Consider the following 16245-nt stretch of genomic DNA (forward strand, 5'->3'; position numbering starts at 1 on the left):
TGGGGGTACTTGGCCTTTCCAAAGAGAGTACTTGAGAAGACTCATGAGGCTTACTGGTAAAATCACATGACCTGGTTCTTCAGCATTAATCTGGGCACACCAAAATGTACTTGGTGGTACAGTAACCGAAAAAGGTTGAGAAACACTGGCTTTCTTATTTAGTGTTGTGTTCAAGGTCACCACTAGAGGGACCCATCAGACCAGAGAGTGTTGTGTTCAAGGTCACCACTAGAGGGACCCATCAGACCAGAGAGTGTTGTGTTTAAGGTCACCACTAGAAGGACCCATCAGACCAGAGAGTGTTGTGTTCAATGTCACCACTAGAGGGACCCATCAGACCAGAGAGTGTTGTGTTCAAGGTCACCACTAGAGGGACCCATCAGACCAGAGAGTGTTGTGTTCAAGGTCACCACTAGAGGGACCCATCAGACCAGAGAGTGTTGTGTTCAAGGTCACCACTAGAGGGACCCATCAGACCAGAGTGTTGTGTTCAAGGTCACCACTAGAGGGACCCATCAGACCAGAGAGTGTTGTGTTCAAGGTCTCCAATAGAGGGACCCATCAGACCAGAGAGTGTTGTGTTCAAGGTCTCCAATAGAGGGACCCATCAGACCAGAGAGTGTTGTGTTCAAGGTCTCCAATAGAGGGACACATCAGATCAGAGAGTGTTGTGTTCAAGGTCACCACTAGAGGGACCCATCAGACCAGAGTGTTGTGTTCAAGGTCACCACTAGAGGGACCCATCAGACCAGAGAGTGTTGTGTTCAAGGTCACCACTAGAGGGACCCATCAGACCAAATCAGAAAAAGAGCCAAAGAACAATAATGAGTTCAGTTGTTATATAGTATTTATTAATAACTCTTCACAATGCATATATTTTCATAAATGTTTTTCCTTCAGAAATAATTTTGTGCAAAAACAAAAGACAGTCTGACCTAAACAAGTGACAGAGAACTTTACACTACTGTTTGTTTGTAGATATTTTCAGAAAAGGAATCTTTAGTTGCTTTCCCCTCCCTATAACAAGTCATTGGCTGTGGTTACAATCAGTGAAATGCATCCTGCTACCAAAACTAATTATAATCGCTACTGATGTTGTCGGCAACTCAATTGGTGACACAAGCTCTGCTGTTCCAGCAATTAAAAAACAAGTTCCTGCCTTTGCTACGGCTTTCCATAACTTTTCAATCTTTCTCCAACTGTCTGTCTGTTCTTGGGCTCTCAGAGCTTCCTGATACATCCCACTGGTGTATTACTGTCCTCCATTCTCCTCCACCATCTCCTCTATCATCTCACTTGTGTAGTACTGTCCTCCATTCCCCTCCACCATCTCCTCTATCATCTCACTGGTGTAGTACTGTCCTCCATTCCCCTCCACCATCACCTTGATCATCTCACTGGTGTAGTACTGTCATCCATTCTCCTCCACCATCTCCTCTATCATCTCACTGGTGTAGTACTGTCCTCCATTCCCCTCCACCATCACCTCTATCATCTCACTGGTGTAGTACTGTCCTAGCTTCCCCTCCACCATCTCCTCTATCATCTCACTGGTGTAGTACTGTCCTCCATTCCCCTCCACCATATCCTCTATCATCTCACTGGTGTTTTACTGTCCTCCATTCCCCTCCACCATCTCCTCCACCATCTCACTGGTGTAGTACTGTCCTCCATTCTCCTCCACCATCTCCTCTATCATCTCACTGGTGTAGTCTGTCCTAACTTCTCCTCCACCATCTCCTCTATCATCTCACTGGTGTATTATTGTCCTCCACCATCTCCTCTATCATCTCACTGGTGTAGTACTGTCCTCCATTCCCCTCCACCATCTCCTCTATCATCTCACTGGTGTAGTACTGTCCTCCATTCCCCTCCACCATCTCCTCTATCATCTCACTGGTGTAGTACTGTCCTCCATTCCCCTCCACCATCTCCTCCACCATCTCACTGGTGTAGTACTGTCCTCCATTCTCCTCCACCCTCTCCTCTATCATCTCACTGGTGTAGTACTGTCCTCCATTCCCCTCCACCATCTCCTCTATCATCTCACTGGTGTAGTACTGTGCTCCATTCTCCTCCACCATCTCCTCTATCTTCCTCAGCAGCTCTGTGTCCTGAGAGCGATCTTTTGTCTGGTTGTTGAGAGAGTGATTTCTAAATCCACAGATGTTTATAAGATCCCGAAGCTCATAATTTTCTCCCACAAACTTTGACTGATTACCATTTAAATGATCTTCACCAGTGAATAATAGAATAGTATATTTTGAAGGCTGCCCTGAATCTGTAAACCAAACATGAAAAGTAAAAATTAAAACGCAAGCCATTGGTTTTAAATTAAGAGTAATTCTAGAATAGTATATTTTGAGGCGTCTTCTCCAAAGTTCTCCTGGATCCACTTCAGTGTTCCTCTCTTCGTCTGTGAACTTTGTCAGTCTGATCACCAGCAGCAACGTGTCCTGGCTTGTCTATACATCCATCTCACTCTTCATTGCCTTGTGTCAAAGAGACCAGGGCCCGGTTTCCTAAAAAGCTCTGTTCATTGTTAGAACCTTTCACAGGAGCATTGTTAAATCTCTGAGCTGTGGTGACTACAACTGTGCTGTCAGACTGTACATTCATAAAATCAGAGCATTTCTAGTTCAGAGTGCACAGCGGACGCTCTAGGCGATGAGTAGGGTTGATCCGAACATTCTGACCTCACAACTGCAGTCAAGCACCCAAGCTAACTGGCTAACATTGGCTAGCTACTTCCAGACACATAATGAGAGAACACCCCACTCTGACCATTTTACCCACCCTAGCAGAGCTGGTTAGGCTGTTTTTATATTATCGAGAGCGTTGGTGACTGTAACTGTGCTGCTGGCAACAATTTAATTTAACATATTTGCCGACGTTTACTGACAACGGCCATATTCAATGGGTGTTGAGCGTTCGTAAATTGCTCTCTCTGGCACACTGAGACTAGAGTGCTCTGAAATCGGAGTAGATTGCCAGACTGAATTTACGAATGCACCCGAAATGTTTACTTCCATAGTGGAGTCTTTTGTTAAGACATGTAGATAGCTAAACAATGAACCATAATCCCAACTCATGACGTTACTACCCTGCATGAATCTGCAGATATCTAACCAAACAGGTTCAATGTTAGCTAGTTAACATTAGGCTATAGCTAGCCAAGCAAATAGCTCTGAGATATGAATAATAAGGTCATACGTAACGTTAGCTAGCGAGCCAGCCAGCTACCATTAGCTAGCTAGGTAAACAATTAACCATAATCACAACTCATGATGTTACTACCCTACATGAATCTGCAGGTAGCTAACCAACCAGGTTCAATGTTAGCTAGCTAACATTAGGCTATAGCTAGCCAAGTAAATGTCTCTTTCTGTCAAAATTAGAAACGTGTAATATCTGAAAATGTAGCTAGCTAGACAATTTTACAAGTATACATCATTCATGGTTGGACGCATCTCCTGTCGGATGCCATGGTTGCCCTTAGTTTGAAGATTTAATCCGGCGACAGGTGTTTTCCCCATCTCCTTAGCTATCATACTTGAATTCCACTGATTTCAAAACTCAGTCCTCCAGAAAGTGGAGAGCAACACTAATGCAGTTTTAACCTCTTGAAGCTAGGGGGCAGAATTTTTATGTTTGGAAAAATAACGTTCCCAATGTAAGCTGCCTATTTTTCAGGTCCAGATACTAGAATATGCATATAATTGACAGAGTAGGATAGAAAACACTCTAAAGTTTCTAAAACTGTCAAAATATTGTCTGTGAGTATAACAGAACTGATTTTGCAGGCGAAAACCTGAGGAAATCCAACCCGGAAGTGACTCTCTTCCTTTCGTCCACTTAAAGGGATATCAACCAGATTCCTTTTCCAATGGCTTCCTCAGGGTGTGAACAGTCTTTAGACATAGTTTCAAGCTTTTATTCTGAAAAATGAGAGAGATTTATCAAAACACGTCAGTGGATACACGGATGTCCTTACATTAGTTCATGGGCTCGACACTGGTTGCTCGACATTTTCTTTCTCTCCAGTATTGAATAGTTTACAGTCCGGTTGAAATATTATCGATTATTGATGTTAAAAACAACCTGAGGATTGATTATTAAAAACGTTTGACATGTTTCTACGAACTTTACGGATACTATTTGGAATTTTCGTCAAGCCTTGATGACCTGCCTAAGGCTGTGGAATACTGAACATAACGCGCCAAACAAATGGAGGTTTTTTTATATAAAAATATTCTTTATCGAACAAAAGGAACATTTATTGTGTAACTGGGAGTCTCGTGAGTGCAAACATTCAAAGATCATCTAAGGTAAGCGATTCATTTGATTGCTTTTCTGGCTTTTGTGACCAATATACATTGCTGCTAGGTGTTCTTAATGTTTTGTCTAGTGATTGATAAACTCACACAAATGCTTGGATTGCTTTCGATGTAAAGCATATTTTCAAAATCTGACACGACAGGTGGATTAACAACAAGCTAAACTGTGTTTTGCTATATTGCACTTGTGATTTCATGAATATAAATATTTTTTGCAATTTTCTTTTAATTTGGCACTCTGCAATTCAGTGGTTGTTAACGAAAATGATCCCGCTAAAGGGATCCGTGTGTCAAGAAGTTTTAATACACAATACATTTGTTTTTTAAACACGTTAGAAAGGATTACCTAGACATACTGACCAGCTCAAAGAGACAGAAGCATGCTAAATGGCAGACCAATCCAAACTTATCTCTCGGCATGTCCAGCCCACTCATTATCTCAGCCAATCATGGCTAGCGGGAAGGTTGCCAACTTTTTCTTTGGCTAAACCACCTAGGCTCGTAATTTAACAATTGTATTCGTATTTACAGATGGCATACACGTTTTTTATTAAGGCACATGAAGTTCACATGTTTGAGAAGGCATTTCTATCCCAAAATGCATTTTAATAAATGCAGGGAGGGAGAACACAGATCAGGGAGGGAGAACACAAATCAGGGAGGGAGAACACAGACCAGGGAGGGAGGGTAGAGGGAGAACACAGACCAGGGAGGGAGGATAGAGGGAGTACACAGACCAGGGAGGGAGAACACAGACCAGGGAGGGAGAACACAGACCAGGGAGGGAGTACACAGACCAGGGAGGGAGAACACAGACCAGGGAGGGAGAACACAGACCAGGGAGGGAGTACACAGACCAGGGAGGGAGAACACAGACCAGGGAGGGAGTACACAGACCAGGGAGGGAGAACACAGACCAGGGAGGGAGAACACAGACCAGGGAGGGAGTACACAGACCAGGGAGGGAGAACACAGATCAGGGAGGGAGAACACAGACCAGGGAGGGAGAACACAGACCAGGGAGGGAGTACACAGACCAGGGAGGGAGAACACAGACCAGGGAGGGAGAACACAGACCAGGGAGTGAGAACACAGACCAGGGAGGGAGGGTAGAGGGAGAACACAGACCAGAGAGGGAGAACACAGACCAGGGAGGGAGGGTAGAGGGAGAACACAGACCAGGGAGGGAGGATAGAGGAAGGGTAGAGGGAGAACACAGACCAGGCAGGGAGGATAGAGGAAGGGTAGAGGGAGAACACAGACCAGGGAGGGAGGATAGAGGAAGGGTAGAGGGAGAACACAGACCAGGGAGGGAGGATAGAGGAAGGGTAGAGGGAGAACACAGACCAGGGAGGGAGGATAGAGGAAGGGTAGAGGGAGAACACAGACCAGGGAGGGAGAACACAGACCAGGGAGGGAAGGTAGAGGGAGAACACAGACCAGGGAGGGAGGATAGAGGAAGGGTAGAGGGAGAACACAGACCAGGGAGGGAGAACACAGACCAGGGAGGGAGGGTAGAGGGAGAACACATTTTTTCTGAACAGCCTCCTATGTTATTATCCCTGAGCCTCTGAATGATAAACATGTTATATAACTGATCATATTAGAAAGTGATGAACAATCCCTGATGGTTGTCATTGTACAGTATTAATCAACTGCTACTACTTGACATTAAGATGAGGAAGAGAGTGGTACTTCACACTGCCTCCTCTTCCTCATCTTTACTTACTGAGAATCTTGAAAATGTTCAACTACAACTTCAACTACCTCTTTTGTAAGTACAGCAATTCCAACTGGAATTGCTGCTGGTCCTGCTACCACCGCTGTGACAACAGTTGCTACCAATCCCAAAACCTTTCCCAATAGGTCCATTGACTTCTCTCTCGCCTTCTCTATCTCTCTCGCCTTGTCTGCCTGTTTCCTGATCTCCTCCTGGGTCTTCCTTTCCTCCTCTCTCGCTTCGTCTACCTGTTTCCTGATCTCCTCCTGTTTCTTCCTCTCCTCCTCTTCTTTGATCTTCCTCTGAACCTCCTGGTACGTCTCGTTGGTGTAGTGTTGTCCTCCATTCTTCATCACCATCTCATCTATCTTCTTCAGCAGCTCTGTGACCTGATTTCTGTCATTCTTCTTTATATTATTGAAGACATGATATCTTCCCTTAAAGACCTTGACGAGTTTCTTAAGCTCCTGACTCTGATTCACAAAGTTCTCCACTGATACGTCCTTCAGCTGGTCTCCACCGGTGAACAGAATGATTGTGTACATTGAGGCATCTTCTCCAAAGTTCTCCTGGATCCACTTCACAGTGTTCTGCTCCTCCTCTGTGAACCTCCCCAGTCTGATCACCAGCAGGAAGGCGTGGGGTCCTGGGACTGACATGTAGATGGCTTTCTCTATTTGACTTTTCATCTCTTCTTGAGACATTGTTGTGTCATAGAGCCCCGGGGTGTCGATGACATCAGTCTCCCTCCCATCCACCACGCCACTCTGTTTCTCACAGTGATCAGTGACAGACTTAGGGGAGAAGGCTTCTCTAAACGACTTTCTCCCCAGGATGGTGTTTCCTGTTGCACTCTTCCCTGATCCAGTCTTCCCTACCAGAACAATCCTCAGTTCAGAGGAATGCCCTGAATCTGTGAAAACAGACAAGATAAATCAAATCAAAGTTTATTTGTCGCGTGCAACGAATAAAACAGGTGTAGACATTACAGTGAAATGCTTACTTACAATCTCTAACCAATAGTGTGAAAAAAAGGTATGTGTGTGTGTAGGTAAGTAAAGAAATAAAACAACAGTTAAAAGACATTTGAAAATAAGAGTAGCAAGGCTATATACAGACACCAGTTAGTCAGGCTTATTGAGGTAGTATGTACATGTAGGTATGGTTAAAGTGACCATGCATATATGATGAACAGAGAGTAGCAGTAGCGTAAAAAGAGGGGTTGGCAGGTGGTGGGACACAATGCAGATAGCCAAGCAAATAGTCCGAGCACTGGTTGGTCAGGCCAATTGAGGTAGTATGTACATGAATGTATAGTTAAAGTGACTTTGCATATAAGATAAACAGAGAGTAGCAGCAGTGTAAAAGAGGGGTTGGGAGGGGGCACACAATGCAAATAGTCCGGGTAACCATTTGGTTACCTGTTCAGGAGACTTATGGCTTGGGGGTAAAAACTGTTGAGAAGCCTTTTTGTCCTAGACTTGGCACTCCGGTACCGCTTGCCATGCGGTAGTAGAGGGAACAGTCTATGAATGGGGTGGCTGGGGTCTTTGACAATTTTTAGGGCCTTCCTCTGACACTGCCTGGTGTAGAGGTCTTGGATGGCAGGCAGCTTTGCCCCAGTGATGTACTGGGCCGTACGCACTACCCTCTGAATTGCCTTGCGGTCGAAGGCCGAGCAATTGCAGTACCAGGCAGTGATGCAACCGGTCAGGATGCTCTCGATGTTGCAGCTGTAGAACCTTTTGAGGATCTCAGGACCCATATTAATCATTTTAGTTTCCTGAGGGGGAGTAGGCTTTGTCGTGCCCTCTTCACAACAGGGAGTACAGGAGGGGACTGAGCATGCACCCCTGGGGAGCTCCAGTGTTGAGGATCAGCGTGACAGATGTGTTGCTACCTACCCTCACCACCTGGGGGCGGCCCGTCAGGAAGTCCAGGATCCAGTTGCAGAGGGAGGTGTTTAGTCCCAGGTTCCTTAGCTTAGTGATGAGCTTTGAGGGTACTATGGTGTTGAACGCTGAGCTGTAGTCAATGAATAGCATTCTCACATAGGTGTTCCTTTTGTCCAGGTGGGAAAGGGCAGTGTGGAGTGCAATAGAGAATGTGTCATCTGTGGATCTGTTTGGGCGGTATGCAAATTGGAGTGGGTCTAGGGTCTCTGGGATAATGGTGTTGATGTGAGCCATTACCAGCCTTTCAAAGCACTTCATGGCTACGGACGTGAGTGCTACAGGTCTGTAGTCATTTAGGCAGATTGCCTTTGTGTTCTTGGGCACAGGAACTATGGTGGTCTGCTTGAAACATGTTGGTTTTACAGACTCAATCAGGGACATGTTGAAAATGTCAGTGAAGACACCTGCCAGTTGGTCAGCACATGCCCGGAGCACACGTCCTAGGATTCCGTCTGGCCCCGCAGCCTTGTGTATGTTGACCTGTTTAAAGGTCTTACTCACGTCGGCTATGGAGAGCGTGATCACACAGTCGTCCGGAACAGCTGATGCTCTCATGCATGCCTCAGTGTTGCTTGCCTCGAAGTGAGCATAGAAGTGATTTAGCTCATCTGGTAGGCTCGTGTCACTGGGCAGGTCGTGGCTGTGCTTCCCTTTGTAGTCTGTAATAGTTTGCAAGCCCTGCCACATCCGACGAGTGTCGGAGCCGGTGTATTATGATTCAATCTTAGCCCTGTATTGACGCTTTGCCTGTTTGATGGTTCGTCGCAGGGCATAGCGGGATTTCTTGTAAGCTTCCGGGTTAGAGTCCTGCACCTTGAAAGCGGCAGCTCTACCCTTTAGCTCAGTGCGAATGTTGCCTGTAATCCATGGCTTCTGGTTGGGGTATGTACGTACAGTCACTGTGGGGACGACGTCCTCAATACACTTATTGATAAAGCCAGTGACTGATGTGGTGTATTCCTCAATGTCATCGGAAGGATCCCGGAACATTTTCCAGTCTGTGATAGCAAAATAGTCCTGTAGTTTAGCATCTGCTTCATCTGACCACTTTTTTAGACCGAGTCACTGGTGCTTCCTGCTTTAATTTTTGCTTGTAGGCAGGAATCAGGAGGATAGAGTTGTGGTCGGATTTACCAAATGGAGAGCGAGTGAGAGCTTTGTACACGTCTCTGTGTGTGGAGTACAGGTGATCCAGAATTTTTTCCCTCTGGTTGCACATTTAACATGTTTATAGAGATTTGGTTGAACTGATTGAACTAAGTATCCCTGCATTAAAGTCTCCGGCCACAAGGAGCTCCGCATCTGGGTGAGTGGTTTCTTGTTTGCTTATTTCCTTATACAGCTGACTGAGTGCGGTCTTAGTGCCAGCATCTGTTTGTGGTGGTAAATAAACAGCCGCGAAAAGTATAGCTGAGAACTCTCTAGGCAAGTAGTGTGGCCTGGAATTTATAACAATATACTCTACTTCATGCGAGCAAAATCTAGAGACTTCCTTAGATTTCGTGCACCAGCTGTTGTTTACAAATATGCACAGACCGCCACCCCCCCCCCCCCCTCATCCTACTGTGTGCTGTTCTATCCTGCCGGTGCAGCGTGTATCCCGCTAGCTGAATATCCATGTCGTCCAGCAACGATTCCGTGAAACATAGGATATTACAGTTTTTGATGTCCCGTTGGTAGGATATTCGCTATGGTAGGATATCGTACCTCGTCTAATTTATTGTCCAATGATTGCACGTTGGCGGGTAATATTGACGGTAACGGCAGCTTTCCTAGTTGCCTTCTGCGGGTCCGGACGAGGCATCTGGCTCTTTGTCCTCTGTACCTGCGTCGCTTCCTCTTGCGAATAAATGGGATGTTGGACCTGCCGGGTGTTTGGAGAATATCGTGTGAGTCCTGCTTGTTGTTGAAAAAATCTTTGTCTAATCCGAGGTGAGTGATCGCTGTCCTGATATCCAGAAGCTCTTTTCTGCCGTAAGATATGGTTGCAGAAACATTATGTACAAAATAATTTACAAATATTGCGGAAAAAAGCACATAATAACACAATTGGTTGGGCGCTCGTAAAACTGCTGCCATTCCTTCCGGCGCCATTTTACAAATGTGTCTGCCATTGTTGTTCAGAACCCACCGCTCGCAAGTTGTTAAGTTCAACCCCGTCTACTGGTTGTGCTTGTTTCCCAGTCTACCCTGTAAGGAGACGCCCAGCTTGAGAGACCTTAACATTTGTTTAACGCTTGATTTAGCCTACATCATCATCTGTATTCAGTCTGATTGGCTAATAGGAGCAGCAGAGAGGGTAAGAAAAAACAAAGGTAAATTACAATCAGTAAAATAAATAAAGCTAATAAAAAAAATAAAACAAGAAGATTAACATCAATCATCAACATCAATGATGAGCTGATAGCCCGTCGTCTTTTCCCCATGTCAATCATGTCTTTAGGAGGCACTGAACTGAGTGTGTTGTTGCAGAAATAAATAACCTTTAAAATGTACACTACAGAGGCAATTTTTATTTTATTTCTAATTTTGAGCACCTGCCCCTGAAAGGTCTGTGCATTGCCCTGGTGTGTGTACGTGCACGCATGTGTGTACGTGGGTGTGTGTTCTGTACCTTGGCATTGACAAGTGAAGGTTAGCAGACAGAGTGTCAACAGGAACAGAATCTTCAGAGTCCCTCCTCTTCCTCGTTCCATTGCTTCTACAGTCAGCCAATCAAAAACAATCAGAAACAGACGATAACCTCATGACAAAAACTAAGTCCACATGAACTAAATTGGAATTTCTTCTCAGCTATTTCGCTTTAAAACAATGTGAACTATAAGAAGAGTGATGCTATGTGGTGTAACTGTTGTAAAACAAAGTACATTCTCTAACAACATAACCAGCATCAGGTGAACACAATGTACTCATATAGGGGGTGTCAAATGACATTCTAAACATGCTTATCATTCTACAGTTGACATTCTGCAGTGTGTTGGGACCAGATGGACCAGTTCCTGTACACCAGGGATGGGCAACTCCAATTCTCTGGGGCCTGATTGGTGTCACACTTTTCCCCCAGCCCTACAGCTAAAACACCTGATTCAACTAATTACATTCTAACCTGAAGACCATCATTAGTTGATTATTTGAGTCAGGTGTGTTAGCTGGGGCTAAAGTATGATCGCGGTTCCCTGCACAGGAGTTTCATTGCATCAACCAATGGTTGCATGGAACATCATCAACTGTGCTGTCGGGCACCAGATTGCTATAGCATATGATGTCGATATCTGATATCAGTGGAGGCTGGTGGGATAATTTATAGGAGGAGGGTCTCATTGTAATGGCTGTAACGGTGTCAAACACGTTGTTTCCATGTGTTTGATGTGTCGGTAACATTAAATGTATTCCATTCCAGCCATTACAATAAGCCATCCCTCCTACGGCTCCTCCCACCAGCCTCCTCTGTCTGGTATGTAAAATACCTATCCAGGCGTTGTAATATCTGTCATGCATCATCAATGTAGTCAGTCAGGAATGCACTCAAAGTCTCCAAACAGACCCCAGATGAATGGAGATGCTCAGTACCAAGAAACCTGCAGGTGTGTCCCTCAGTACCAAGAAACCTGCAGGTCAGTCCCTCAGTACCAAGAAACCTGCAGGTCAGTCCCTCAGTACCAAGAAACCTGCAGGTCAGTCCCTCAGTACCAAGAAACCTGCAGGTCAGTCCCTCAGTACCAAGAAACCTGCAGGTGTGTCCCTCAGTACCAAGAAACCTGCAGGTGTGTCCCTCAGTACCAAGAAACCTGCAGGTCAGTCCCTCAGTACCAAGAAACCTGCAGGTGTGTCCCTCAGTACCAAGAAACCTTGCAGGTGTGTCCCTCAGTACCAAGAAACCTGCAGGTCAGTCCCTCAGTACCAAGAAACCTGCAGGTGTGTCCCTCAGTACCAAGAAACCTGCAGGTGTGTCCCTCAGTACCAAGAAACCTGCAGGTGTGTCCCTCAGTACCAAGAAACCTGCAGGTGTGTCCCTCAGTACCAAGAAACCTGCAGGTCAGTCCCTCAGTACCAAGAAACCTGCAGGTCAGTCCCTCAGTACCAAGAAACCTGCAGGTCAGTCCCTCAGTACCAAGAAACCTGCAGGTCAGTCCCTCACAGCAACAACCTGCTATAAGTTGTGTTGACTCAAGGTTTGCCCACTTCAATAAGATATATAGCAGGGTTACCCAACTCGCAGAACACAGGCTGAATTTGGCCCGCAGGTGGTTTAATTTGTCCCACCAATTTTTATGAGCAAAACATTAAGACTGAAACAACACGAGGAAATCGGCTCCAATACATTTTTATTTAAGAAATCTGTTCCCAAGTATTCTCACGAATAACATAGAGATGTGATCGTACACAAATGTAAGCAAGTTATGAAATTATTATGTTTTAGTCAACATATCTGTTTGGGCTTCTTGCGGTCAATTTGCAGTCTACAAATGATTTGTAATTATGTTCCGACCCCCGACCGTCCCCTCCAGAAAAAACTATCGTAACGTGGCTGAATCTAGCTGATGATCCCTGCAGGCTACTTAACCCTTGAACTCTCTTAGGTAAATATCATAGACCTGGATCACCAAATCTGACACTAAGTGGACCCAGTGTAATGGTACAGGTACTGTTTTTGTCTCTATGCCCTGTAATATAACATGTGAGCCACAATACGTTTCAGGAGACCAGGGTAAAGCATCAGTAATAATTACTGACTGCGCCGCCCCGGTGTCTCGTAAGATTTTAATTGGCTTTTGATCAGCTTGTTCTCCAGTTAAGGAAACACAACCGGCAGAAATAAACGGAGCATAAACAGGATCCGGTTTCTCAAATGCTGAATCAATACCTCGGACCAACAGACGAGCCAAAGACTTGACTAAACCCAAACTTTTCCTTTTTGGGGACGGTGACTGGGACTGTTTCGGTTTATTTTTCAAAACTGGGCAGTCCGCAATCACGTGACCCTTTTGGTGACAGTAAAAACATTCACGGATTTCATGAAAAGACTTGTCAGAGGAAAACCGACCTGAATGAGGCACTGATGACGTAATCAGTCTACCTTCAAAACGAGGTGCACCAAAGACAGTCTTGTGTGTCAAAGCGTACTCATCTGCCAACACTGCTGCCTGGGCCAATGTCACCACTTTCTGTTCATTTAAATGAACTACAATTCTATCAGGGAGGTTGTTTTTAAAATCCTCCAACAGCATCAACTCCCGAATATCAGCAAAGGTGTTAGCTTTGCTGGCTGAACACCATCGATTAAACAGAGACTCTTTGTCCCTAGCAAACTCAACAAAAGTATGGTGAGAGGGTTTCTTGTGGTTCCTGAAGCGCTGTCTATAAGCTTCAGGCACCAACTCATAAGCCCGCAACACGGTAGTTTTAACTGTATCATAGTGTAAACTGTCTTCCAGGGAGAGAGCAGCTAATACTTCCTGGTCTTTCCCAGACAATTTACATTGCAACAGGAGTGGCCAAACCTTGAGTGGCCAATGCAGCGCAGCGGCCACACGCTCAAATGCAGAAAAATAGGAATCCACTTCCGACTCTCGGAATGGTGGGACTAAAGCTATATTTTTACTTACATCAAAGTGGGCTTGATAATGAGCAGCTTTTGGAGTCACACTGGAGCCAGCATCTAGCTCCAGTTGTCGGATCCTCACCTCCTTGTCGGCTTCTATTTTCCTAATTTCAAGATCAAAATGCATTTGTCTCTCTTTATCTTTTTGCTCCATTTCTAACCGGGCCAGCCTCACCTTCAGTCTAGCGGTCCCGTCTGAACGACCTGAAGCAGAAGATAAAGGATCGAATCGAGGCAATGTAAAGGGGGTACGAGCAACCCCTTCCTCTGCCCTGTCCTCCGACTTGGCATCGGAAAGTCTACCCGTCTCCTCTCCTTTCAATGAGAGAATTCTTTCTCTTACTAATCCCTCCCTGACTAGCACCAAAAGCTCAGCCTTTAGGGCTTTCTCAGGGATAACAAATCCATAATGGTCAGCTATAGCTATAAGGTCTACTTTTCGAAACCTTACCAAACAATCAATAGAGGGCGCTTCAATGAACTTGGAGATGGCTGAGGCAGCCATCTTGTACACAACAATCTACTGAACACACAAACTAAACAAGTCATCCAAACTCACAACCTACCATCACACCTCAATCACTAACCACAGAGAGCTCAGTGCAGCAGGGTCCGGTGGGTTTAATGGAATCCCGGATGAGCCCCCATTATGTTACGCACGCCTCTGAGAAGAGGGAACGCAACTCCCTGCTACAACTCAACTCTCTGAAGTGCAAGAGGTATGGACTGCAGGTGCGAGTAAGGATGACACAAAAGCAGAATTTACCGTTTACTAGAATTTATTTTCTTACACGGTAATATGGGGAAAAGGGGCTGGACGGAACCAAAGCAAAGAAAGTAAATATCAAAGTTCCCCCTCTCCTATCTAACCTGCCTACCCACTTAACTTACCTAACTTAACACCGCCTGGTGCCCTAACCAAAATACAGGGGGTGGTCCGCCCAGGTCTTACCTAGTGTGCCTAGACAGTAAATATACTACGCGTATATGTATGCCCTCGGGCCTCTTGCCTAAACACTCCCAAAGTGCCTTCTCCTTCCCCCCTGGGAACAAATGAAACAGAGTAATTATTAACGATTTCACAAACACTCACAAACACAGGACATAGAAAAACTGCTACCAACAACAACAGTACATACCACACTTTCTGATACACAACCCACACCATATCACAATCTAATTTTTCTCTCTCTCAATCTCCAAATCTCTACTCCTTATCTCATCTCTCTCCTCTACTCTCTCTTCCTTGGGCAGAACACTGGCTTTTATCTTCAGGTGGCAATGGTGATTAGAGTCAGCTGCTTCTTGACGAGGGGGCGGGGTCAGCTCCAATCACCAATTAGCCTGGGGTTGACCAATCAGCTGGTTGGGGAGTACTTCAGGAAGCCATCTCCTGAAATACACACACTAAAATACAAAACAGAACACAGAAACTGGGGAACGTAACACCTGTGCTGCACTACCTTGTCCTAGACCCTCTGGTTTCTATTCAATAAAACAAGATAAATGTTTCAGGTAAAAGTGAAAAACATAATTCTCCTTTCATTGTTATACAATATTAATTAATAATTAATAATTCATTATTGTCTTGACATGTCTAGTGATGTCATCGTTTGATTATGTATGCATCAATGTCAACAAACCTGGTATAAATAAAATGTTTACTCAATATTGTGCTACAGTGATTACAATACATTGTTGTACATTTAATTAGTAAGGTAGTTGAATACTCACTTTTAGTGTAGTTGCACGTATCTGTTAATTGTTGTCCCCTGTTGTGACTGTGAGAGCTGAAGCTATGTGCTGCACCTTATAGTCTGAGTTAAGTTTCGTTTCACCTGTAACTAATAATTTCTAGCCAATGAGAGAAAGAATTCACCTCAGGACAGGCAGAGGCTGAATTCTGATTGGGTGTCACTATTATCAACCTCTTCTGACAACTCAACCTTGGATTAGCCACAACTCTGGGTAAAATGAAATGTGTTGGACACAGACATCTTCTTCTGGGAAAAAGGTTACAATTAAAATAGCAAATAAGACATTTTCAAATGTAACTATGTAGTTGTCTAGCCTGGTCCCAGATCAGTTTGCTCTCTTTCCAACTCCAATGATCACTATCAAGCCATGACAATGAGTGAGAAGGAGATTTAATGACAGACTGGCACTAAGGCTCATAGTTGCCTAGGTATTCTAATGTCATTGTTTTAGTCATAACTGTCCTGCTCAGTTTATAGAGAAACAAAATGCTGTCTAGAACCTCAAATATGTTTTTTATGTTTTTACATTTTATGTCATTTAGCAGACGGTCTGATCCAGAGTGACTTACAGGAACAATTAGGGTTAAGTGCCTTGCTCAAGGGCACATTGACACATTTTTAACCTGTTGACATCTGTTGACATTTATACAGACATAATCAAACGATGACATCACTAGACATGCCTGGGTGTCTGGCTAGACTGTAAACTCTCTTTCCATACTCATGTTAACCTTTCTCGCCCCGGGGTTCCGCTAGCGGAACACCCAAAACATTCCGCTGCCTTCGCGTCGCGCGAAATTCAAAAATATTTTTTTGAAATATTTAACTTCCACACATTAACAAGTCCAATACAGCAAATGAAAGATACAAATCT

General features: G+C 44.7%; 1 protein-coding gene across 1 annotated transcript; it reads right to left on the reverse strand.

The window, feature by feature from the left end:
- Positions 1 to 1745: 1745 nt before the first annotated feature.
- On the reverse strand, positions 1746 to 10708 carry LOC120038190 (GTPase IMAP family member 9-like). Its single transcript, XM_038984050.1, has 3 exons — positions 10627 to 10708; positions 6192 to 6970; positions 1746 to 2132 (listed from the first exon to the last, which is right to left on the reverse strand). Exons 1-3 carry the CDS (start codon positions 10706 to 10708, stop codon positions 1746 to 1748), a joined length of 1248 nt encoding a protein of 415 aa, XP_038839978.1.
- Between the last annotated feature and the right edge of the window lie 5537 nt (positions 10709 to 16245).

This window comes from Salvelinus namaycush, unplaced genomic scaffold, assembly GCF_016432855.1.
Source record: "Salvelinus namaycush isolate Seneca unplaced genomic scaffold, SaNama_1.0 Scaffold21, whole genome shotgun sequence".
Taxonomy (NCBI): Eukaryota; Metazoa; Chordata; class Actinopteri; order Salmoniformes; family Salmonidae; genus Salvelinus; species Salvelinus namaycush.